At 35.4% G+C, this 23,040-nt stretch overlaps 4 protein-coding genes across 13 annotated transcripts; 2 read left to right on the top strand and 2 right to left on the bottom strand.

Moving 5' to 3' along the window:
- Positions 1-41: 41 nt before the first annotated feature.
- LOC143183893 (putative ATP-dependent RNA helicase DDX23) lies at positions 42-6,153 on the bottom strand. Of its 2 annotated transcripts, XM_076385673.1 has the most exons (10): positions 6,028-6,153; positions 2,541-3,139; positions 2,126-2,458; positions 1,641-2,063; positions 1,438-1,564; positions 1,240-1,363; positions 1,064-1,179; positions 734-994; positions 477-651; positions 42-402 (listed from the first exon to the last, which is right to left on the bottom strand). In XM_076385673.1, the coding sequence occupies exons 2-10, from the start codon at positions 3,131-3,133 to the stop codon at positions 179-181; spliced, it is 2,376 nt and encodes a 791-aa protein (XP_076241788.1). In that variant the 5' UTR covers positions 3,134-3,139; positions 6,028-6,153; the 3' UTR covers positions 42-178. The 2 variants fall into 2 exon arrangements, with proteins under 2 accessions (XP_076241788.1, XP_076241787.1); XM_076385672.1 differs by lacking the exon at positions 6,028-6,153 and having other exon boundaries at positions 2,541-3,409.
- On the top strand, positions 4,262-17,658 carry LOC143183903 (DAZ-associated protein 2). Of its 7 annotated transcripts, none has more exons than XM_076385698.1 (5): positions 4,262-4,378; positions 12,607-12,681; positions 12,773-12,870; positions 13,082-13,234; positions 13,343-17,658. In XM_076385698.1, the coding sequence occupies exons 1-5, from the start codon at positions 4,363-4,365 to the stop codon at positions 13,514-13,516; spliced, it is 516 nt and encodes a 171-aa protein (XP_076241813.1). In that variant the 5' UTR covers positions 4,262-4,362; the 3' UTR covers positions 13,517-17,658. The 7 variants fall into 7 exon arrangements, with proteins under 7 accessions (XP_076241813.1, XP_076241812.1, XP_076241811.1 ...); XM_076385697.1 differs by having other exon boundaries at positions 12,767-12,870; XM_076385696.1 differs by lacking the exon at positions 4,262-4,378 and adding an exon at positions 7,010-8,134.
- A 103-nt stretch (positions 17,659-17,761) lies between these two features.
- On the bottom strand, positions 17,762-19,838 carry LOC143183905 (protein FAM136A). 3 transcript variants are annotated; one of them, XM_076385702.1, is made up of 4 exons: positions 19,514-19,838; positions 18,468-18,635; positions 18,170-18,310; positions 17,762-18,090 (listed from the first exon to the last, which is right to left on the bottom strand). In XM_076385702.1, exons 2-4 carry the CDS (start codon positions 18,552-18,554, stop codon positions 17,890-17,892), a joined length of 429 nt encoding a protein of 142 aa, XP_076241817.1. In that variant the 5' UTR covers positions 18,555-18,635; positions 19,514-19,838; the 3' UTR covers positions 17,762-17,889. The 3 variants fall into 3 exon arrangements, with proteins under 3 accessions (XP_076241817.1, XP_076241816.1, XP_076241815.1); XM_076385701.1 differs by lacking the exon at positions 19,514-19,838 and adding an exon at positions 19,335-19,418; XM_076385700.1 differs by lacking the exon at positions 19,514-19,838 and adding an exon at positions 18,711-18,869.
- On the top strand, positions 19,799-23,026 carry Atpsynbeta (ATP synthase, beta subunit). The gene is made up of 7 exons (XM_076385681.1): positions 19,799-19,956; positions 20,784-20,990; positions 21,117-21,380; positions 21,451-21,794; positions 21,869-22,094; positions 22,175-22,404; positions 22,492-23,026. Exons 1-7 carry the CDS (start codon positions 19,851-19,853, stop codon positions 22,663-22,665), a joined length of 1,551 nt encoding a protein of 516 aa, XP_076241796.1. The 5' UTR covers positions 19,799-19,850; the 3' UTR covers positions 22,666-23,026.
- Positions 23,027-23,040: the final 14 nt, after the last annotated feature.

Genomic DNA, 23,040 nt, shown 5'->3' with positions numbered 1-23,040 from the left:
ATTTATTCAAATAATTGAAAACAATAATACAACAATTAATTTTCATAGTATATATTTACATTAATTTTGTTTTTATACCTCTGTGTTTCTGTTCTATGCATACACTATAAAAAATATATACTCATACGTAATACACAATCATAGATAAACAAATGTGTACGATTAAGTGCATATGTTTTTAGGCAAATATTTTTTCTTCTCGACGTTTTTTTGTAACAACTGTGCCAGGTTTGTGTTGAGCATCTGGATGATTTAGTAATTCGGGGGGACATGTAGAAATCGGACTCGCAAGAATTGTTTGTTTCAGATCATAGAACAGGTGACTATCGTCTTTCGTACAGAACGAAATAGCAAGACCAGCTTTTCCTGCACGACCAGTTCTACCAATACGATGTGTATAATCTACAGAAGAGAAAAAATACAATGTAAGTTTGTTCTTATAAACTCTGTGAAGTTATACATTTTATTCTTTTTACCTTCAATAGTTTTGGCCATGTCGTAATTAATGACCATAGATACATCCTTAATGTCGATACCACGTCCTGCGACATCAGTAGCGACCAAAATATCTTTACTCCCACTTTTGAGAGATGCAAGTGCATATTCTCTTTGTTCTTGTCCTTTACCACCATGGAGGGTGCAAGCATTGTACTAAAATGTGATGAAAAGCATTAATATCAACATTATGGTTTACAGACTAGAATACAGTAATGCTTGTCATAAATAAACGTACGCCTAATTTCTCTAGACCTCTTGCAAGTACGTCAGCGCCCTTCTTTTGATTGACAAATATAATCACTGGCGGTTCAACTCCTCTGCTGAGTATCTCCATCAACTTCTTACGCTTATCAGCCTCTCCCATAATATGAACAATTTGTTCTGTTCTCTCAGTTGGTTTTCCTACACTACCAATGTATACAACAGCAGGTCTTCTTAAATAAGTTCTAGCTAATCGTTCTACCGCAGGAGGCATAGTTGCTGTAAACATCACAGTCTAAAAACATAAAAAACTATAAATTATAAACTATATTAAATCAAGAAATGCAGTAAGAATATTTCTTGCCTGTCTATATTTTTTCTTTGTATTATAATTAGCTAAAAGTTTTTCCTCGTTTTCAGCGTCCTCGTTATCTGGTTTTAAATTTGTTACTGGCATGTACTCCAAAATTTTTTGAACATCTGTTGAGTTATGTGTAAATTAATATTTGAGTATATAAAAATACATATTAAGATATATACCTGGTTCAAATCCCATGTCTATCATTCTATCAGCTTCATCCAAGACAATATAGGTACACTGATTTAAAACTAAATATCGGTTTTCTAATACATCTATCAATCGTCCGGGTGTGGCTATCACGATCTATAATAAGAAGAGTTAAATAAATATATCCATTAAATAGGCTTTATAATAGTTGCATTATATAAAGTTAATACCTCACAGCCCATTCTTAATCTGAATCCTTGTTCTTCTCTTGAAAGACCACCTACAACAACTACTGTTCTTATACCTAATGGCTGTCCAAATTTATTAGTCTCTTCTTCAATTTGCTGAGCCAATTCACTAAAAATTATTATCATAAATTTTGGCTCTCATAATGAAACTAATATTTAATAATTAGAACATAAAAAATATTTACCGTGTTGGCGCTAAAATTATACTGTAAGGGCCTTGATCTGCCTCTTCCAATCTTTCAATTTTTGGTAAACTAGTAATCCACAATAATAATGGAATTAAGAATGCTAAAGTCTTTCCTGAACCAGTTTCAGCAACACCAATAATATCACGATTTTGAAGCCCTATAGGAATGGCTTGTCTTTGAATAGGTGTTAAATCTTTATATCCTACTTTGTCAATGATATCAAGAATTTCTTTGGGGAATCCTGATTCTTTCCATGATCTAATTGGATCAGGTATACGTCCTCCCTTTATTGTAATATTATAATCTTCTCTAAATATTCGCCAATCCCTTTCTGTCATTTCATGAAGAGCTTTCTCTGACCAATGTCTATCATCCCACTTTTGTTTTTCTTCTTTTCTTTTCACCTTCTTCAATCTCATCCTATAAAATAGAAAAAAAATATTTTTACATGATTAGTTTGCAATTTTAAATAAAATACATACTTTTCCTGTTCCTTTTCTGCTTCTGTTCTTCTCTTTTCTAAAAGTTCTCCATAAAATTTACTCTGATCCCGTTTTTGTGCTTTAATATCTATTCCAGCAAGATTTCCTCTCCCAAAGAACTGAACTTGATGTCTTTCCTTATAAATACTATTATAATCAACAGATGTGTCTTCTGATGTGTCCCAATCAAATACAAACTTTCTATCATTCAATCTTCTAACACGTCTTTTCTTTTTTACCAATCCCAAATAACGTTCTTTAATAGCTTCTACTTCTTTCTCCTTGTCTTTATCCTTGATTTCATCTTCTCTTGTACGCTGATTATCCCTACGCCTATTTTATAGATTATTAATAAAATAAACTAATTCTTTAAAATGATTTCTTAAATAAGTAAGGAAACTGAAATACTACATACCTATCTCTGTCATCCCATTCTCTGTCCTTTCCAACACTGTCATTGTGGAATAGATTTTTACGTACTTCTTCCTGTTGTTTCCTCATAGCATCCACCTCTTGCTGTCGTTTTTGCAATGCTAAAGCAGCACGTTCTTCCTTAGTTAAAAATTTTGGTTTAGCACGTGCCTCTTCCTCAGCTTTCTTTTTAGCTAATAGTTCCTCTAAACTAAGGGGTTCTTTTTTCAGAGATGGCTTTGACTTCTCTTCTGCTTCTTCCTCCTCTTTCTTAGGCTCTGTTGCATTATCTTTTTTCTTGTCATCCTCTATGACAAATATAGGACTCGTCTTCCTTTTCTTTTCATCCTTTGATTTGTCTTTAGATTCTCGTTCTCGTTCCCGTTCTCGTCTTTCTCTGGATCTGTCCCTATCTTTTTCACGAGATCTATCCCTTTCCCGTGAACGTTCTCGCGATCTCGAACGTTTTCTTTCTTTCTTCCGATCCTTCGATCGACTCCTTGATCGTCTTCGATCACGACGTTCTCGATCCCTTTCACGATCACGTTCTCTTTCACGCGATCGACTTCGTCTTACAGTCTTCTTATCGTGTGCCATCGTGCACTGTTTAAATCAATTTATTCAAATTATCTACGAACAATGTAGAAGTCTGATAAGTGTAGAGGTTAGACAGTTGGAGTACCAACGCTTGTCAACTTTCTAACAACGATTAGATTATAGCTTAATTAGATTGAGTAATTACTTTCTATTAATAATTGTTTTCTATTTTAACAACTCTTTTATGCATCAAACTAAATAGTTTTAAGACATTTCTGTATCAGATGTTATTGAATGTCACAATAAAATTGAACGTGTAACATGCAATTATAAAATATAATTTCAGCAAATTTCAAAATCAAAATATGAGAATAAATATAGTATCTTTTATTAAATTCACTACGATAATACTATTTCTTTTCTTAATGTAAACAATATTAGAAATAAGGATAATGATTGCATACACAGTAATACACACATTATTAAGCTTCAAACACAACACGTTCACGTCCTTTTTCAATGCATGTAAACTAAATCGATTTTCATAGAAACGCTTATAACCTAAATACTTAAGAATAGCATTAATACAATAATCTAATAGTATTTGTTAATATATTAGAAGGAAATAAAAAAGTAATATATATTTATAGTTTAATACTTAGTTTATTAAAAAATGATTACACAAACTTCATTGCAAACACGCATTAAGTAAATCGATAAAACGAAATAATAAGTATAAATGTGTTAACACACATATGATGTGCATTTACACAACTAAGAAACAAAACCTTGGATATCTCGAAAAATTCTTTTACTATTAATAGTTGTACATGATCCAATGGATTTCAGCTTTTTCAAGCCGAAAAATCGAATAAAATACACATATCATTTAAAATGGTATTCAACATAGAGGTCGTTGCAAAGTGCATTCTTTTTTTTAATAATTTATTATAATTTCAAAAGAATAATTAATGCTAAATTTGTTTTTACCGAAGAAAATTTGATTTTTGATACAGAAATTCTTAAGCATTTCTAGTCATTAGTAGTTTGTTAAATTTTTGCCGCTCAAACATTTGTCGAACACTTTACATTCATTGGCCAGTTGCGCGTAAAATTTCGGACCAATAGAACCGAAGCATCAGGAGAGCCACAGGCAAGCTCGATAAAGGGCGCTAGTGTCCGTCAAGTGTCACAGCCGTTGCTCGTCGTCCTCAGTGTTATAACTTAAATCGGTGATTTAATTAGGAATAACGTATTTTTTTCTAGAATTTGTGAAACAATAAGCAATAATGACCGACAAGAAAGGTAACTATACACCGTAATGCGCGCAATACGACTAGCAATATGTGTTACACACATTAGAAGTATCTCGTGTTTTCGTGTCGGGATTATAATACCACTTGTCACTCGTACGACGGGAGAATTTTTTTCCATGTAAAGCGATGCTATATGACACACCAGTGAACAATTGTGCACGTTCAAATTCGATCGAAGCTCGGTATCGTTAATTACACGAGCAAATACCTCGTCTTCGTACGAGACGGGAAAACTTGAATTTCTGCCCAGTGACAGATAAATCAATACCGCATTCTATGTGGGAAATACAAAATGGCTTCCAGAGTTTGTCCTGGATAATTTTCATGATGACTCTTCCTTTTTTTCGTTAAAATTGATGTGCTATTTGAAATGCCGTGGCTTTTACTGAAACATTGTCGGTACCGATCATTTTATGTTATATTTCACTTTAATAATGTATTTTTCGTTTGCCCAACCAATGTGCATAGTTGTATTCATTGAGCCAACTAACGTGCATAGTTGTATTTATTGGACCAACTAATGTGCATATTCGTGCATGTTTTAAAACACTTGAGTAATAAACAGTAGATTGTTATTACGTTGTTCTGTATGTTACTATGTTTGTTTTTGGCAGTAACATACGAAAATTATTATTTTTTTACAAAGTATAATAATAATGATAGTATATTTAATATTGAAAGTAGTCACAATTTTTTACTGCAATATTTTTTATAAGCCACAAAAAGATTCCAATAAGTTAAAGGATTTTTCAACATGAGTAGAATTAAAATATTATTTATGTTGTGTTACTTATATAAAAGAAATTACAAAGCCAAAATGCCTGTGATTAGAGAGTAATAACTTTTACTTCCTCTGATAAATAAATTATTCTTAATTAACTATAAATTAAAAAGGAAGTATAAAATTAATGAAAGGAGAGTTAATATTATAAATATTTTAAATTATTGTTAGATCATTAAACTAGACCTCTGGAAGTCATCTTTTAAATAATATTTTCCTTTATTTGACAATGGTAACAGATACAAATACAATAATTAATCCTACATAATTAACACACATTTGACAAATTCTAATTTATTCTAAATTGAAAGTAAAGTCAATTGTAATATCAAATTGTAATATCCTAAAAATATTAAATATATTAGTATTGAATTTAAACAAAATAATTGTGTCATTTACATTGCGAATCTAAAACATTCAGTTATATCAAAATTAATCAATGCTAAAAGCACTGTTAATAATTAATATATACATGAAATTTGACCACTTTGTTAAAAGCAAGTTCTTCTATTACTTGTACGATCGAGGTACACGACTTAATGTTGCCATAGACTTTACTCGAGTTTTGTAACGTGCATATGGAAACATTCAATTGACGTACAGCTCGGACCACTACTGAATTCATAGTAATCCACCGTCGTACATGATTAACAGCTTAGACACTTATGCGATTATTCCTAATTCAGTCCGCTCTGTTCCTAAGGCAGACGTGTGATTACAGAGCATAGCATTTAAGGGATGTGTAAAAGTTTTAGTCTGTAAGTAGATCAGTATACACTGTGTTGTAATGATACAACCGGAAAATACGTAATACAAGAATCGAGGATTATACTGGTGCATATCTGCGAGCGTATTACCGTGACGATATAGCCGCTAAAAAACCGAAGGATAGCGCCTACAGTTGTGGCTGTCAATATGTTTGCAGCGGACCATTACAAAGACGATTTGATCCCAGTCAGTAGGTGGAGCTTCGGAGACCGGCGTTCGCGCAGCCTAAGCCACGTATCTAACCTCACCTTACTCTATATATTACCTTACTCACTACGTGTTTATATACCAACGTATATTACGTATACACACACACACATATATATATATTATTATTATATATTATATATATATATACACCACCAAATATATATATAAATATATATGAAGATATAGACGCACCGTGCGCCTCCCGATTCAAAAAGTGAAGAAAGCTATATCAAATCATCGACTTCTAATTTTGTTCTTCGCCTCCAGCTATTTGCTAATCAAATTTTGTTCAGTACCTTCTGATTCTTCGCGTCGCTAATCTTATTGGCGGATCGCGCGACGCCAAGTGATAATCGTGGGACCTTTGATTCGTCAAAAAGAGCGAAACGTCAAAAACATTGTCAACAGTGAGCTTCGGGAATTCGTGTCCCATCCATCGAATCGATTCGTTAGACTAATTTCAGTTTCCCCGTTTTTCCAGGCCTACTGCATTGGTTATATTAATGCAATGATATTAAAGGAGATCGAGAGAATCCGTAACCATGTGCCCACGAGCTTGTTCGTTGAAAATCTGCCGGTCTAATGAAAACGGAAGTGTAACGCACGAGTACGGTCCCGAATACGATCGAAGAATGACTTCCGGCCGCGTAGAGTTTAATCGCGGGCTTCGTCGGACGAAGCTGTTGATAAAACGAAACGTAGAGAAAATACGTGAAAAGCACAGATCGTTTAAGAAGATCGACTTGGTATTCGTGAGTCCCTGCGAGAGATGAACGAGCTTAAACGCTCGATCGAGGTTTATACTTTTTGAATTGGAGACGTCGGCTGCTATATATCCAAATCAATATGAAAGTAAGATATTGATATGGGTGTACAAATATTTCGTACTGAAACCGTGGTATTGGCTGATTGCTTAATCTATTCTCGTTTTTTCTTCTTTTTTTTTTTTTTTTTTTCATTTTTTCAAACGCCCATCGTGCCCCGCTCAATTTAAATACTCCACTCTATCGAAGTAACTATAGTCGAACGTTTGCAAATTCATTCGTTTCTTCTTTGGTTAAATTGAGAACAAATTCAACTCGATAGAATTCGCCACGAGATGGCACGGTGGGCGTAGCGGGGTGGACACGAATGCTGTATCTAAGTTCAGCGTATTTATATGATACTTCTACTCGATAGAAACTTGGTAGCTCACTTTTAACAATAGTGCATGTTGCTTCGGCTCTCTGGCTACAAGTTTCTCATTAATCAAAAAAAAAAAAAAGTAATAAACAGGCGTACCATAATTCGATTCGCATAGGATCAAGCAGTTGATCAGTCTGCCACTGTAATGACACTCCAAGCCGAATCGTGAGAAGATCGGTGGATGATGGATCAAGACGAAACTTGTAGTCAATTTTGCACGTGTTTGTAGTCGATTTATCGATAAAAAGTTTATCTCCTTTTTCAATAAACAGTAGCGACGTAGCTTATTCCCGTTTACAATCAGAAAGAGAAATAAAAGTAGCGTATATACATCTGTAATACGTATTCGTACGATGAATATTAACGGTAGTAGCGCTAGCAATTTTTGCTCACAGTAAAAATAATCGCGAAATCGGCGCAAATGCGGGAACAGTGATATGGAAATCGTTAAAACATGCTTCGTCGACAATGGAAAAAAAAATAAGCAGACGACGACGCGTGTTTCGTAATTGTCGCGTGTTGAGCGTGTGCAACACGTATGAAACAAAATTTCGAAATTCTTTCATCCCCTGCATCCTGATTGGTTCTATGTGCAAGTATATTTATATACATATATATATATACACATATATGTATATATATATAGCTTTAATGATTTTTCACGTGTTTGTTATTTTAGTTTGCATGTTTGGAATGTATTGGTAGAAAGACACGGTCGACGCGCGACCACCTTCGACTGAAAACTTATTTTCAGGTTAGGCGTACGATCGTTAACAATGGATGGGATAAGATACGAAATTCGTGAGTGATTTTAAACAGTTGATCGCGCGTTGTACCACAATGCATGCTCGTTGATATGTTGTGATAGATTTTTCCATAATTCTATCCTTTATGTTCACTCGCTCGTTGCCTTCTTAACTCGCAAATATTTTAATGTTTCTCGCGCCATCGTTGGTGTTCCTCCTTTCGTCGAATTCTACTAAAAAAAGAAATCGAGGACGCGTTAAGAAGGAATCGAACGAATCGTTTCTTTAATCGTGTAGCTGAACAGTTTTTCGTAGACTGTCTTTAAGACCGATATTATATACTGAGAGAAGTTCCTATCTTTATTGCGAAGGAGACACATCGAATTTATAACACGTACCCGAAATTTCGTTCTTTCATTTTTATTCTTTCGGCTATTCGTTGAAAGACTTTCAAAAATGTCAGAATAATTGGCCGACCGAACGATTCAATTGCGGGCACATTCCTCGCCCTGTGATCATAGGAATCTCTCGAGCATTTTTGAACTGCATGTGCATGGTTGGCAGATTCTATCATGTATACTGTTAATAGTGAGCTTACATATTGAAGTAGCGACTCGACGATACTAGAACCGAGAATTGTCAAGGATGTAGAGGGTACCTCTAATTTCTTGAAATCCAGCGACCTAAACGTATCTTCGACGCGATATATAGTGCTCAAACTTTTACGTAGAAATTAAATATTAAAATCAATATCGACATTAGAATAATGAGAAATAATGGGTCTTTAAAAATACATGATTTGCCTGACTTCGTAATCTTGGATATCTCATATTTGGAAATTGTACAGTATTCAAGAGAACTCATATTTACAAACATTAATTACAAATTATTTTACAATCATCTCTTTTTTTATTTGATATTTTCCAATTCTACACATTGGAGATCAATTTTATATCAAATTATTTCGATAAGAAAGAAAAAAAGATACATCTTTTTCAGAGATATGTATACGTATAGCTCTCATTATCTAACAGAACAATTTACGAGTAAACCAAGATTATCGAATCGGGCAAATTGTACGCGAAAAAAAGAGTGCAGGGAAAGCAAGTAATGAAAAGGCTGTTTTAAAGTGAATAAATCTAAAAAAAAGTCGATTACAAAGGGGAGATATTTTATAAATAACTAGAGAAGGCCCTTTTTTCCAACGTATTGGAACAACTTCTTTGAGCAGTAAAACGAAGGTAGTCGATGATTCCTCGGTCGCTGGGCTCGGTCGAGGACTGTTCCACCGAAGCATTTTGATGGGCAAAGTCGCCCAGCAATAGTAGATGGGGGATCGAGGAGGAATGGGGAGAATTCTCACCCGATTTCTCTCGCGAAACGGGCGGAAACCGCGACAAAGGCCACCTGGCTCTGACGGGAGGAACTAGGTCGAATATGCTCCATTGGGATAACTTAAGCCTTGAGGGAACGGGGAGGGGGGCAGAGGGGAGAAGAAAAAAGAGACGCAGAGGAATGCGTGTGCGTGTACGAGAGAAAAAGGAGTCGAGTTTAATAAAGAGAGAAAAGGGAAAATGGGGGAGGAAGAGTTATAGGGGGGAGAGAGAAAGGGCACGGAAAAGAGAAAAGAAGGAATAATTAGGGGAAGCAAAGAGAACGTGAAGAAAACGGAAACACAAAGTCCTTTGTGTTTAACTCCATTGCCAGTAAACTCGTACTAGCATATTAACGTTACGATCAATTGTTTTTGGATTCGATGATTGTTTGCACCGTGGCACTGACACATGAATTTATTATTCGATTGAAGGCTGGTCCGATCCGCGGGGCCTATGAGCCTTCTCCGCCACCTCACCCCCTCCCTACTTCCGATCCGTAAAATCATTTCGTTGGATCGCATCCAATCAGGCGGAGGACGAAGGCAAAACGGTTTAACTTCTCGTCCTACACGTGAGATGATACTGCGAGTAATTGTAACGTAATTCGAGGAGCGCTCGTTTTCCGCGCGTTGGACCAGCATTCAATTATCATGGACAACTTGGTGTGGGCTGACGTCTATGTTAGAGTACAACATGTCCATCCACTGCTGCTGGGCTTGAGTTATTCCTCATACGCGAGCCGAGCCCACGTTCCAAGAGACCTTGCCTCGAGGACGAGAAAAGAATAACATTGTGTACGATGCATCTGTTTTGCTTTCGGCGAAAGAAGCTTTTCGAGGAACGAATTTCGCGTATGTTGAATAGCGACACGGCGCAGGGCGTAATTTAGTTTACTAAAAAGAAATTGGGCGTTCTCGTGATTCTGTTATCGAGAGACGGGGAGAGGTCTCGAATGAGATCAAAGACGAAAGAAAATTTCTCTCATGGCGAATACTTCACGACTGAACGCCCAATTTGATAATATATATATATACATATATATGTATATATATACATATTACGCAATTACGAAGAACTTTTAATCATGTTTGACCTTTATTTATGGATATTTGCAGAAATTTGTGGTTTGCTGAATCTTGTCACAACTTTTTGAATGTGTGGAACTTGATATACATAAACGAAAATATATATATGTATACTCAACATACACATATATATATATATATACATAGAATTACTTTTTTTTCAATCGTACCACTGTACTCATTGTATAAATTACACATTCACCGCCCGTTAAGAACGAATAGACGGTTTCTCGGTTAATCGAGCCGTGAATCAACTTTAATTGAATTGTTTGTACGGTTTATCAAAAGTGTCTCTCACTTGATCGGATCTTGATTACTGGGCTTGTTTTTTATAATAACTTTTTGGAACAACTCGTTTACCCCTTCTTACCCTGGCTTTATTTTAGCTCTGTTTTTTGTCATTTCTTTTTTTTTTCTTTTTTTTTTATGTGGTCTAACTTGAGAGACTCATCGTCGCTGCATCTTCGAACTCCAACTCTTGAATTTTGCAATTAGTACTTTCGTCTTCGACCTTGTATCGCATGGTTGACGGTGTGAAAAGCATGGGGGAAATTGAAATTAATTTAATTGATCGTAAAATGTGCGATATATAAAAGGGAAAATTATCGACGATGAATACTATCCTATTTTTCGGTTAAAAAATGATGCCAGACGATGAATTTTCTGTGGTTCGACCATTTAGACGAATGTATTTGGCTTTTACCTTGATTGCGTAACGCTATTTGCTTTGAGATCGGTTTCGTATTATATCTTAGTTTTAGAAGTAAAGGTAGGTCGATCAACGCGAGTTTTCATTTGAGAATAGTTTCTCATTTTCTTCATCTTCTTCACGTTCTTCTTGTTCTACTTCTTCCTTGTTTGTTTCTTTAATTCTCGACCGATTGCCTGGCGAGTCTTTTGACTGTCTCGAACTATTACATACATATTATCACTCGTAGTGGCTGTATTGTTAAATAGACATGTTATGTAAAACTTTTATGTGTATTTACGTTCTAAGAAAGGTGAAAAGAATTCTCGACGAATTTTTATTTTTTTGTTTTCTATTTTGTTTGCTTATTTTAGTCACGATTCTTTCCGTATCTCTGTTTTGTTTCTCGAAACGGTACCCGAGACTGATTTTATTCGAATCAGTGACAAGATGTTACCACAGATTGCACTACATGTCAGATACTGAAGATATGCATAAGTACATGTTTCTCTTTATTCACGGTTAAGATGTCGGAAATAATAGTTTGCTAAGCTATTCTCAAGTGTCTCGCTTTCAACTACGCTTCTATCGAGAATCCTTATAATGTGTATAACTCGAGTATATTATATTTGAATGACCTTTTAAAGAACAAGTCAGAAATGTGTCTATAAATATGGATTTTCGAAAGAGTCGTACGTGTTCCTTATATTTTTTTTAACTATTAAAGCCTGTCTTGTACCAGTAAAGTTTACGCGGATGCATCGTGAACTTTGTTACACGTTTTCTCCCCTGGTTGTGATCATTCTTTGCTATTACCACTTACCACGAATGAAACTATGTGAGCTGCGGTAAACTCGAAAGGTAACAAGAAGGCAACAATACCGTTTTTTCGGTTATTTCTTTTCACCATTATTTAGTGACTAACATTGTTTGAGCTTTGAATAGTACCTTGATAAAAACGGTGTATGTCATGTGTAAGATATACTTGGGTGTGGGTGTACCACTTTTGGAATCGAGACGTGTTCGACGTTCCGCAATGATTTTTCATTACGGCCGCTTATCCAAATAGAAGCAAGATGAATGTCCAGCTGATATAGTGAAGCATAACGACGAAAACGAACGATGTCTCTCAGACAGGACGTTGAGAACGTCTCGATGCTGACAACACGAGTCGTAAGATCATCAGAGAACCACAGAGAAACAATGGAATGTAGCGCATAGTATGCAAGAAGGTTGAATGATATCAGTGGTTCCTCTGGATTTTCGAAACGTGTCGTCTTTTGTCCTTTCTGGCAGTGGTACCACGTACCGTTGGCTTAGATCGAACCTACAGCCAACAAAATGAACGGACTTGCATTTTCCATTGCATGTGTTACAGCATACCCGGTGACACCTCATCCATCAACAGGTTTTGTCCCTGCGCCGGCACAGCCTGCTACCTACGGTGGTACACGTAAGAAAAATCACATCTCTGTGTTTCAATCCGTCAATTTGACCATGCTTCAAATGATTTGGTTGCATGCGAAAACTTATGATAGTTGCAGGTGCCGCACCGTATGGAGTATTTCCTAATCAGCCACAGTTGTATGCAGCGCAAGGTCCACCACCTCCGACATATGATCAAACGCTTACACATCCTATGGTAAGAATTTTCATTGTCCTTATGGAGCCTTCTCTCATGGTGCGTTTAAACCAAGCGAATGAATTCTCGTTGTTTCCCCGCTTCAGTTTCCATGAAACTTTTATTATAGAGATACTAAAACATCTGTTCTGCAGGAAGTTTTCTTAAAAAAGTTCTAATGGTAATATTTTTTACATAAAATTGATATGTATATTTTTTTTAATTTGTGCAGATGTATCAGCCAATGTATGGTCAAGGATATCCAGGATACTTAGCCGGTTATCCTGCATATGGACCATTGCAATATTATCCGCCATTGGCTGCAGCTGCAGCGTATTATCCAGCGATGCAAGCGCCAGTTAGGCCCCCCACACTGGTAATGCCTGTAAGTTATCTGTAACTGTATGTAAATATTATTAAGAGTTCGAATAGGAGTTAGAATTTTACTGTAAATGTTTTCAATAGTCGCTGATATATTATTTAAATTTTACAGAATGGGTTCGATGCCACTAACCGATTCGATAGTATCTCGCAACCCGTCTTGCCACCGCCCCCGACAGTTCCAAACGCCGCCCAATTAGCCGCAATGGCAAGTCACAGCGTCGCTATATCGCAAAAGAAGAACTTCCTAGGAGGAGGAACAGAAGGCGGTTACACCTTTTGGTAAACCATTATACCTTTTGTGAAACACTAAGTTTAAAGAAAGGCATTGTTGTCGAGATGATCCATGTAGGCAAATCTGATTTTTGTGTTAGATTTCTCTTATTTTTCACATTGGGAGCAGCTATATTGATTAGTATCATCTTGAGCGCAGATCGATCGCGAAGTATTCGTGTTTTTAACGCATAATTGGCGATGTTCGAGAACTAAACCATGCGGAAATGCACGATGACAATCGATGCATGAATGTGTGATCCTAAGATCTTAGCGATTGGTCGGCTGCTCGACATATACGTATATAAAAATTTAATAAAAGAAACATTAAGAAGGGAAGACTCGTGCGACCCTTGCATTACGATTCCAAAATGGCTAATCCATAATTGAAATAACCAGAAGTATATTTTGTAAAATGAAAGTGAAAATTTCTTAAAATTCAGCGGCTTTCTTTTCGAGTAAAAATACGCTATGATCTTGGCGGTGACATGAGAACGATCGAGCGATACATGAATCTTGTCTGACGTACTTAAAAAGTAAAATTTAAGGTGGCGGTAATTATTTAAAGGAAAAATGCATTGTTTTAAATTATACAACTGCCAATGAAGTAATTCCGAAACAGTAGCATCGCGACGCGAATCTGATATGCTAAACATAATACGAAACTTAAAAATCATTCCCAAGTACGTTTTGCTCGATTTTTCTGTATTTAACGACTGATAGACATTAATACGCACGAGATGTTCCATTTTTTTTTGTTTTATTTAATAAAGGGTTGATGAACGCGAGCGAGAGTAGGGAACACGGTGTTGTTCTTCTTTTTAGAGTTAGCGGGTGAATACGTGCACCGGTGGATGCGAGAGTTGTCTCATTCGCCTACAGGGATCGATATTCAAAGTGTGTTCTAAGCCTTTTTTAAGCGCGACTTGGTTTTCTGCAAGGCAGACCGAAGAGCAAAAGGGGCTGCTCACGCTGTTTCTGTTAATTACTTTTTTCACGACTATTTTTTTCGAGATTTTTTTCTCTCCTGGTGTTCGCCAGTGAGAAGGTCTCTTTTCCAAAGTACATTCTTTACTTTGGAAGATAAGAAAATTGTCATGGGTAGCCCTAACGTTTAGAGAAAAAATGAACATGTACGTGATAGGAGCCTGAGGAATGCGTGAGAGTCATTCGCGACTGCGAAATTATACGACGCGCTTTGTATTTCGAATTCAACAGATAGGCTAATGATGATCATGTTCCTTTGACAAAAATTGTAGCGAAGATAGGATACCTATCAAAGGTTTCTTTCTTATCAATTTTATTAGATCACAAAATCGCGACATTTTTTGTGACTTAAAAGGTGTAACGATGATATTCAAGGCTCGAGTGCCAAAACAAGAGAAATTAAGTTGATAAATATTGTTCATTATTACACAGAAAGAAGAGAAAGTTTTGTAACATCACACTGGACATTTTATAAACATAGCAGCGGTAAACTCATGACTTCTTCTTCAAAGTACGAGGGTTCGTTTGCAAAAGATTGAACTTTAGACAATTGCGCAGGGACTTGAACTCTGTCAGTATTATCACGCTTGAAATTAGGAAAGGAAAAGTTGCTGCTACATCTATTGGCCCCTTGAATTTTACTGCTGAAATATCCGATGTAACGTTGTGTAACTTTCTCGTTTTTCTATATAAAATTGAACAAATACCACCGAAGATTCTCACGTATTCGACGACTTCGAAGATACTTACTACTCTACCTAAAAGTACGCACTCTCTTCTTTGAAATCAGTAGTCTTTCCTCCTAGTTGTTTCATGTTTCTTTTTTAAAATGCAGATTAGCTAGGTCGGCTAACAAAGTTATTATTTAATTAAAATGAAAGGCTTGTTCGTGACGTTCGAATTTTCTAAAAGCAGGTGAAATTGTGCTTTGATGGAAACACTTACCATGCAGTGAATCTAAAGTACTCTGTTATACGTTTCATTTTTTCATAGATGGATACATTTGAACATTCAACTTACTTAGTACTTATCATTTTAACGTTTACAAATTTATTCTGTTCTGAATATTTTGAGATTGTCCAAAATTATCTTCAGAGCTACAATGACTGTATGGGAACTAGTTTCGACCGAAGCTCGTAAAGGAAATAAATAGTTGACTCAATTTCAAAGTACAAATTGAATACCCACGTAAGTAGAGGAAGAAATTCGTAACGACGCGGCCAAGCCTTTATGCCAGCCATATTAGGCAAGTTGCAAAATGATACGATAAGCAATACAGCCAGTTCGGAATATTCTACTATTTAGATACGGTGCAGAATTACTGACAACCAACTATTAGTAACATATTTTCTGAGGATTTGAGATCTATTATAAGAGTGAAAGACACAATTTCTGATGGAGATGGTGATAAAAACTCATGGCACAGATACGAAATGACTGTTTTGCTTCGCGATCATAGCATATAGTGCGATGTGAGCCTGCTGATAGGACACATTTTAATGTTCCAATCTGCAGGTGCACAATTTAAACACGATATTAATTAAGCAATGAAGACGAAGAAACTAATTTACAATCGGTGATAGCTTAGGATAGGACCAAGAAACGCAGTTCTATTTAGAAATTTTTCAAATGGGTGTTCCGGCAAACTTGACCAGTACTCTTACACGTTTCGCATTGGACTTTAAATGGATAGGTAAGCGATTGAACCTATCCCTCGTGTTGTAGAAGTGATTTCTACTCCTCCATTGGAGATTAGAACAAATTGCAATTTAATTGAAATTGAATCAAAGTGATTTCCATTTTGCCTTAAAGACTATTAGTTGAATTTCTAAGAAACATTTATCGCTTTGAAATTTTACAACCATTTTCAGAGCATTCTCAGCATTTGAAATTTGCATTTTTAAAAACAAGTACTTCCTGAAATTGATACGGTTCTCTGTATTTTTGTGATATCTGATTACCTCGAAATCTGAAGAATATGTAGATACTTGTCTTCTTTTTGTACTGTTTTAACGAATCATAGTTCAGAAATCCACGAGGAAAAGAAATAACAAGCAATAATCGGAACTGAAATTTTTATAAAAGCGAAACGCATGACTGGCCAAATTTGTTGCCACAGCGCTGCAACCTACGTTCACCTTGTACCTTCGATTCTTTTTCTACCAGACGTACCTACAGCTACTCACACATGACCAGCGTTTGACAAAGCGCGTAATCTCAATCTTATTAAAAGAAAATGAAAAATCTAGTCCGAAGAGTCTGACTGATTGGGATACAAAATGTGTTACATAGACCTTTTTTTCTCAATCCGTGCGACGCCAGGTGCGAAATATATCCACACAACATATTCACTTATTATACCTCGAGAAATCTGAGAAAATTGACATTTTCCTCAACAAAAAAAGAACTCATGCCATTCCACTTTATGACATTGAGACACAATCGACACATGTACGAGTAATATTTAGGAATTGGAGATACACATATAATGTACACGCGTACGGTAAAGAAAATGAAGATGTGTCGTTGCTCGAAATGTATACACTCTCGTCGAATTTTTGCGAGTTTGCATATCAGCGAAGGGGCTACCTGTTAATACCTTACTTCGCTTATGCTTACATTGCGTAACAAATGCACTAAGCCACCTCAATCTTTGCAGCTACGACATGAATCTTAAATGCAATTAAAATTTACCATTATATAATTATTAATTTTCGAGGATAAAAGTAAGAAAGAGCAAAAGATACAACGGAGCCCAATGTCAACTTTCATAGGAACTCGTACACATGAAGAATCAAGTGAACTGTATTGTGTTAATATTTATATTTAAATTATTATTATTTAAACGATTTGTTTGCAGATTTCTACAATTTAGATCAGAATTTACGCGACATATTTTGACCGATTATTTTGTATCGAGCGAGAGTGGTGGGAAGGTTTTATATCATGAAAAAAGTGTGCAATAAGCGTAATGTCTATTGTAACAATAAAGAAATGATATTAATTGCAACGGTGAATTTGTTATTACGTTGAGCGCGCGCGCGAAAGAGAGAGTGAGAGAGTGAGAGAGAAAGAGAGAGAGAGTGAGAATAAAAAGAGAAACGAAAGTGTATCACTGCAATCATCAAGTGTATTAGTTAATAAATACTATGATCATGAAATTCGTTATATCCGTCTTTTTCCTTATACGTAAACACCAAATAAAGAGTGTATTTACAAAGATAATGCAAGGAACTAAAATGAATTATGACAATATAATAATAAGATTGAGTAACATGCAATCAGCATATAATTACTTCTAAGTTCAAAAATATATACAAAATGTATCTGACAATAGTTTGGTATCGAATGTAAATCTGAAATTTCTAAGTCACCAAAGTATTTGTTCTATTTACAATATTACTCATATTGTTTATTAGACAGTACTTTCTTCATTGTCTTTTCTAAAGATGGCAACATTTCACAATAATTATCTACACATTTTGTTGCACATTTATCAAATTCATCACTATACCTATCCACATCCTGCTGTGTAGGGTTTGGTCCTATTTTGTCTTTTATTTTATCATTGCAGTCCATAACACATCTTTCTAACCGATGCTGAAAATATATACTTTTCTTATTAAGTGCATATGTCAACATGCAATTAATGTTTGTTATTTTATAAATATAACTATACCTGAACTCTTGTAAATTCCCCTTGGACATATTCTTGAGCTTTGTTTAAAGAATTACTGCAATTCTGGATGCATTTATGCACTGTTTGTATGCTGTAGCTGTTATTATCACAACAAGTTGCAGCACATCTGTGCATATCACCCTAAAATTAAACGTTTTATACTTTATTATTTCTGTCAACATTCATAAACAATAACTTAAGTCATCATTTACTACAGAATTTCACGAAACTGGAAAATTATAAGTAAAATGTGTTCCATGTTATAACTTAAAAATACTTTGCAGTGAAATTAATGTACCTGCATTTTCCTCAGATATGCTTTGTCAATTTCCTCCACTATTTTATTCATGTTATCTTCAACTCGTCTTCTTTGTTCCTCAACCATTTTGTACTAAATATATTTACAATAGATTAGAATTTAAATAACCGGTCTCGCACAGAGTTTTTCCCTCACTATATAAGTGACCTGTGAAAGATAGGTGTTTTTTGGGGTTAGATTCACATTTATACACGTGCTGTTATATAACCTAATCATACAAACATTTGTAACTGGCGCGTTAAAACGGTATATAAATGATTTTCAACGGCAGAATTGTAATTAAAAACGAGAAAAGGGGTAGCTCTTCATGAGATCTGAACAATTTTAGAAGTAAAAAAGTATCTGTATCCCATTCTTTTTAATAACGTATTTATGGATAAAATAGTATTTTAATAATTACAATTGTTACAGGTTCTTTTACGTAAACCTGAGAATTTATTTCTTATACATATATATTATTTTATACTAGATTAAATTACTTTTATTGTATGGATTTAATATGTATTACTAGACATAGTGTTAGATAACAGGTAAAAGAAGATTTGAGGGATGATTCTACACGTCAAAATAAAACGAAATTCGGATAATCTTCATTTTAATAAACGAATTAATTATATAATATAATATAATTAATATTATAAGCGTTCAAAAATTGTCACCACAAAGGATTGACTAGATAAGAGCATTGATTTTGATTATAACTGATATAGTCGCTGTCAAGTCACACAATTATTGATTTTCGTCTCACTTTAACATCTAAAGTCAACCTTTAAATTTTCCTCCACGTGTCTAATGTCATTTACTTTATGCAAATTATATATAGGGTGTGTTATCTAAGTTGAGCACCTTAAATAAATCACTCGATTTTGATAACTGGAAAAAATGTTTCAAACAAAAGTGGAATTGTAAAATGGTTTCAAGAGGGGTATAATTAAATGTAACTAGTCCTTTTATAGATAGACACAGGGACACAGAAAACGTATGATGATCAAATTCGCTTTTTGAAATGAAATTACAATACCTACATGTTTATTCTTTCTTAATATCCTGATTATCTTTCATTAATTTCTGACTATCGTTTTAATCTAAGTTCATAAGGTCAAAGAAATCAAACGATGTAATTGAAAATGCATTATTCAATTTTATTGATTGCTAAATGTTACTTATTTTCAAACTATTTTAACTAAACTCCGTTTTTATTAGAATTCGGCTTAAGGATAACTGCAACGATCCAATAAGAAAACTGCGCGGCATTTGTGCGCAAAACTCAAATCGTCTAACACGCAAGTGCAGTAACTGCAGGGTACGGTCCATACGAATCGGAAACCATTCCGGTCGCCTTTCCTCACTTGACCGGCCGAGATGTTGAGCGCCGTATCGAAGGCAGCCGCTGGGGCCCTTAGGGCCGTCAAACCTACCCTTCTTCAAAATGAAGTGGCGAAGATTTCCGGGGCATTGTCCGTAAACAGTAAGTATTTAAACTTAATCAGAATTTTTCACTTCTACAGGCTACATTTTCTCACAGTTATGACACGATATTCTCAGTTATGCTTCATGGTGTTACTCAAGAAAGAGATCGTATAATCAACACCACCCTGTGTAGATCTTTACTTTATTTTGATGCTCTATCGATTCAACATTCTTTTTTTCCAACTGACACATGAATTTCGCGAGAAACTAATAATGTATTGATTATATAATCCGTATTATTTGACCGTACTACAGCAATGAACCACTGTGCCAATATGGCGGCATTAAGGTCACTTCTAATTTTTGACTTCATTGGAACTATTTACTGGCATGATTACAGACAATATTTGTCTTTAACTTGAATATGAATGAAATCTATTTCCCCTCCTTCAATACTATGGTCTGATGGGTGTTTCATTCTTGTTCATTTTACTGCCATCATCAGTCGTGTCTCGTGGACAATCGATCGTTCTGATTTTCGGATGGAATTATACAAAGTATCCCCTATGTATAGTAATACGCGTCTACTATGAGAGATTTAAATGCCCACGACTACACATATAATTGAAAATGCGGAATTTTGTAATTGTGATTTGATGTTATATCAATGTAGTTTGTATTATGTAACTTACCTCTTACAAGCATTATCTAATATTTTATTTCGTTGATATTAATTTTACTAATAATTCTATTGTATGAATTCATTTTTTATAAAAAGGATATTGATCTACAGAATAGACGTTTTTTAAGTTTGGTACACAATGAAATGTTATACTTACAAATGAATATTGAATACTATCCAATTGTATATTTTTTTATAATCAGCTAGGGACTATGCAAAAGCTGCAAATGCCAAAGGTGGTGGACAAGGAAAGATCGTAGCTGTCATTGGTGCTGTTGTTGACGTGCAGTTTGAGGATTCCCTTCCACCAATTCTTAATGCTTTGGAGGTCCAGAATCGTACTCCCAGGCTGGTGCTTGAAGTGGCTCAGCATCTGGGAGAAAACACAGTACGAACCATTGCTATGGATGGTAATATCATTTTTGTAATTTGTTGAAATGAATATAATATAATTATTTGAATATGAAACTATAAATATTCAGTATAAATAATTGTCTATGTCTAAACAATAACTTAATATAATGTAATTGTAATAGGTACTGAGGGTTTGGTGCGTGGCCAGACTGTTTTGGATTCTGGTTACCCTATCCGTATTCCTGTTGGTGCTGAGACCCTGGGTCGTATTATCAATGTCATTGGTGAACCAATTGACGAACGTGGACCTATTCCTACTGACAAACTTGCCCCCATCCATGCTGATGCTCCTGAATTCGTAGAAATGTCTGTCGAACAGGAGATTCTGGTAACTGGAATTAAAGTCGTCGATCTCCTCGCCCCTTATGCCAAGGGTGGAAAAATTGGTAAATTTAACATTTCTTATGTTTCCATATAATTTCATTTGTAATTGCTAATATGAAATGGATTAAACAGGTTTGTTCGGTGGTGCCGGTGTCGGAAAAACTGTATTAATTATGGAGTTAATCAACAACGTCGCTAAGGCTCATGGTGGTTACTCTGTGTTTGCTGGCGTGGGTGAGCGAACACGTGAGGGTAACGATCTGTACCATGAAATGATTGAATCCGGTGTCATATCTTTGAAGGATAAAACCTCGAAGGTAGCGCTGGTATATGGACAAATGAACGAACCACCAGGCGCTCGTGCTCGTGTCGCCTTAACTGGTTTAACCGTCGCTGAATACTTCCGTGATCAAGAAGGACAGGATGTGTTACTCTTCATTGATAACATCTTCAGGTTTACTCAAGCTGGTTCAGAGGTATGTCTTAAAAATACATTGTATTATCAATTTAATTTCTACAATTTATTTATTCATGTTCCTCTTCTTTAAAGGTATCTGCCTTGTTGGGTCGTATTCCATCCGCCGTAGGTTACCAGCCTACTTTGGCCACTGACATGGGTAGCATGCAGGAACGTATTACAACAACAAAGAAGGGATCTATCACTTCTGTGCAGGCCATTTACGTGCCCGCTGATGACTTGACAGATCCTGCTCCAGCTACCACTTTCGCTCACTTGGACGCTACCACTGTATTGTCCCGTGCTATTGCCGAACTTGGTAACTATATCAATTGTTTTTTACTCGTTTCCGAACAAAAATCACGATAAATCGATAATGATAAATCATATCGATAATAGGTATTTATCCTGCTGTCGATCCCCTTGATTCTACCTCCCGTATCATGGACCCTAACATCATTGGTCCTGAGCATTACAACGTTGCTCGTGGTGTCCAGAAGATCTTGCAGGATTACAAATCACTTCAAGATATCATTGCTATTTTGGGTATGGACGAGTTGTCCGAAGAAGACAAACTTACTGTAGCGCGCGCGCGTAAAATTCAGAGGTTCTTGTCTCAGCCATTCCAGGTACGTTTAGATTTTGCATGTTTCATTATTGCTATAACTTTTTACTATGTCGTTCTCTATTGACTAATATTAATTACTTTTATATAGGTTGCCGAAGTGTTCACTGGCCATGCCGGTAAATTGGTACCGTTACAAGAAACTATTAAAGGATTCCAAAAAATCTTAGGAGGAGAATACGATCACCTTCCAGAAGTTGCGTTCTATATGGTTGGTCCGATTGAAGAAGTAGTAGCAAAGGCAGAATCGTTGGCTAAGCAATAAGCCAGCTCACAGTCATCGTAATCATGTCATTAATAAATAATTAAAACGATCTTCTAATAAAACAGGCCTGTTTCTTTTTTATGTACTGAGAGTATTAGCTTTTATTCAGGGGTCTAACTGTGTTCGAGCAAAATTGCAGAATGAGGATTAGAAGATTGTTTTCCGTTGTTTAAAGTTCACAGTCATGCAAAATTGTTGAGAATATCATGAGTATAATTCAGTAGAAAATATACATTTCATGTCATTATACTCAGAATATTCTTATCCACGAATCGACTCAATAAACATATTGTTATTACTTAACATATACTTCAACACTATAGTATATGTTAGAAATTAATAAAAATTTTACAAAAATGTACGGATGAAGGTGCA

This window comes from Calliopsis andreniformis, chromosome 9 (genome assembly GCF_051401765.1).
Source record: "Calliopsis andreniformis isolate RMS-2024a chromosome 9, iyCalAndr_principal, whole genome shotgun sequence".
In the NCBI taxonomy this organism is placed as follows: domain Eukaryota; kingdom Metazoa; phylum Arthropoda; class Insecta; order Hymenoptera; family Andrenidae; genus Calliopsis; species Calliopsis andreniformis.
The sequence above is the reverse complement of the archived record's forward strand: the minus strand, read 5'-3'. Positions and strand labels throughout refer to the sequence as shown.

What these genes read in the sequence shown, in the direction of transcription:
- Atpsynbeta (XM_076385681.1), top strand. Translation starts at nt 19,851, where the DNA reads ATGTTGAGCGCCGTATCGAAGGCAGCCGCTGGGGCCCTTAGGGCCGTC. An exon ending in ACGAACCATTGCTATGGATG is followed by an intron (nt 20,991 to 21,116) that starts GTAATATCATTT and finishes TAATTGTAATAG; the next exon opens with GTACTGAGGGTTTGGTGCGT. An exon ending in CCGTGCTATTGCCGAACTTG is followed by an intron (nt 22,095 to 22,174) that starts GTAACTATATCA and finishes TATCGATAATAG; the next exon opens with GTATTTATCCTGCTGTCGAT.
- LOC143183893 (XM_076385673.1), bottom strand. Translation starts at nt 3,133, where the DNA reads ATGGCACACGATAAGAAGACTGTAAGACGAAGTCGATCGCGTGAAAGA. An exon ending in GAGGTCTAGAGAAATTAGGC is followed by an intron (nt 652 to 733) that starts GTACGTTTATTT and finishes ATCACATTTTAG; the next exon opens with TACAATGCTTGCACCCTCCA. An exon ending in CATGGCCAAAACTATTGAAG is followed by an intron (nt 403 to 476) that starts GTAAAAAGAATA and finishes TCTCTTCTGTAG; the next exon opens with ATTATACACATCGTATTGGT.
- LOC143183905 (XM_076385702.1), bottom strand. Translation starts at nt 18,554, where the DNA reads ATGGTTGAGGAACAAAGAAGACGAGTTGAAGATAACATGAATAAAATA. An exon ending in CATATCTGAGGAAAATGCAG is followed by an intron (nt 18,311 to 18,467) that starts GTACATTAATTT and finishes GTTTAATTTTAG; the next exon opens with GGTGATATGCACAGATGTGC. An exon ending in GGGAATTTACAAGAGTTCAG is followed by an intron (nt 18,091 to 18,169) that starts GTATAGTTATAT and finishes ATATATTTTCAG; the next exon opens with CATCGGTTAGAAAGATGTGT.
- LOC143183903 (XM_076385692.1), top strand. Translation starts at nt 12,570, where the DNA reads ATGAACGGACTTGCATTTTCCATTGCATGTGTTACAGCATACCCGGTG. An exon ending in AAACGCTTACACATCCTATG is followed by an intron (nt 12,871 to 13,081) that starts GTAAGAATTTTC and finishes TAATTTGTGCAG; the next exon opens with ATGTATCAGCCAATGTATGG. An exon ending in CCCCCACACTGGTAATGCCT is followed by an intron (nt 13,235 to 13,342) that starts GTAAGTTATCTG and finishes TAAATTTTACAG; the next exon opens with AATGGGTTCGATGCCACTAA.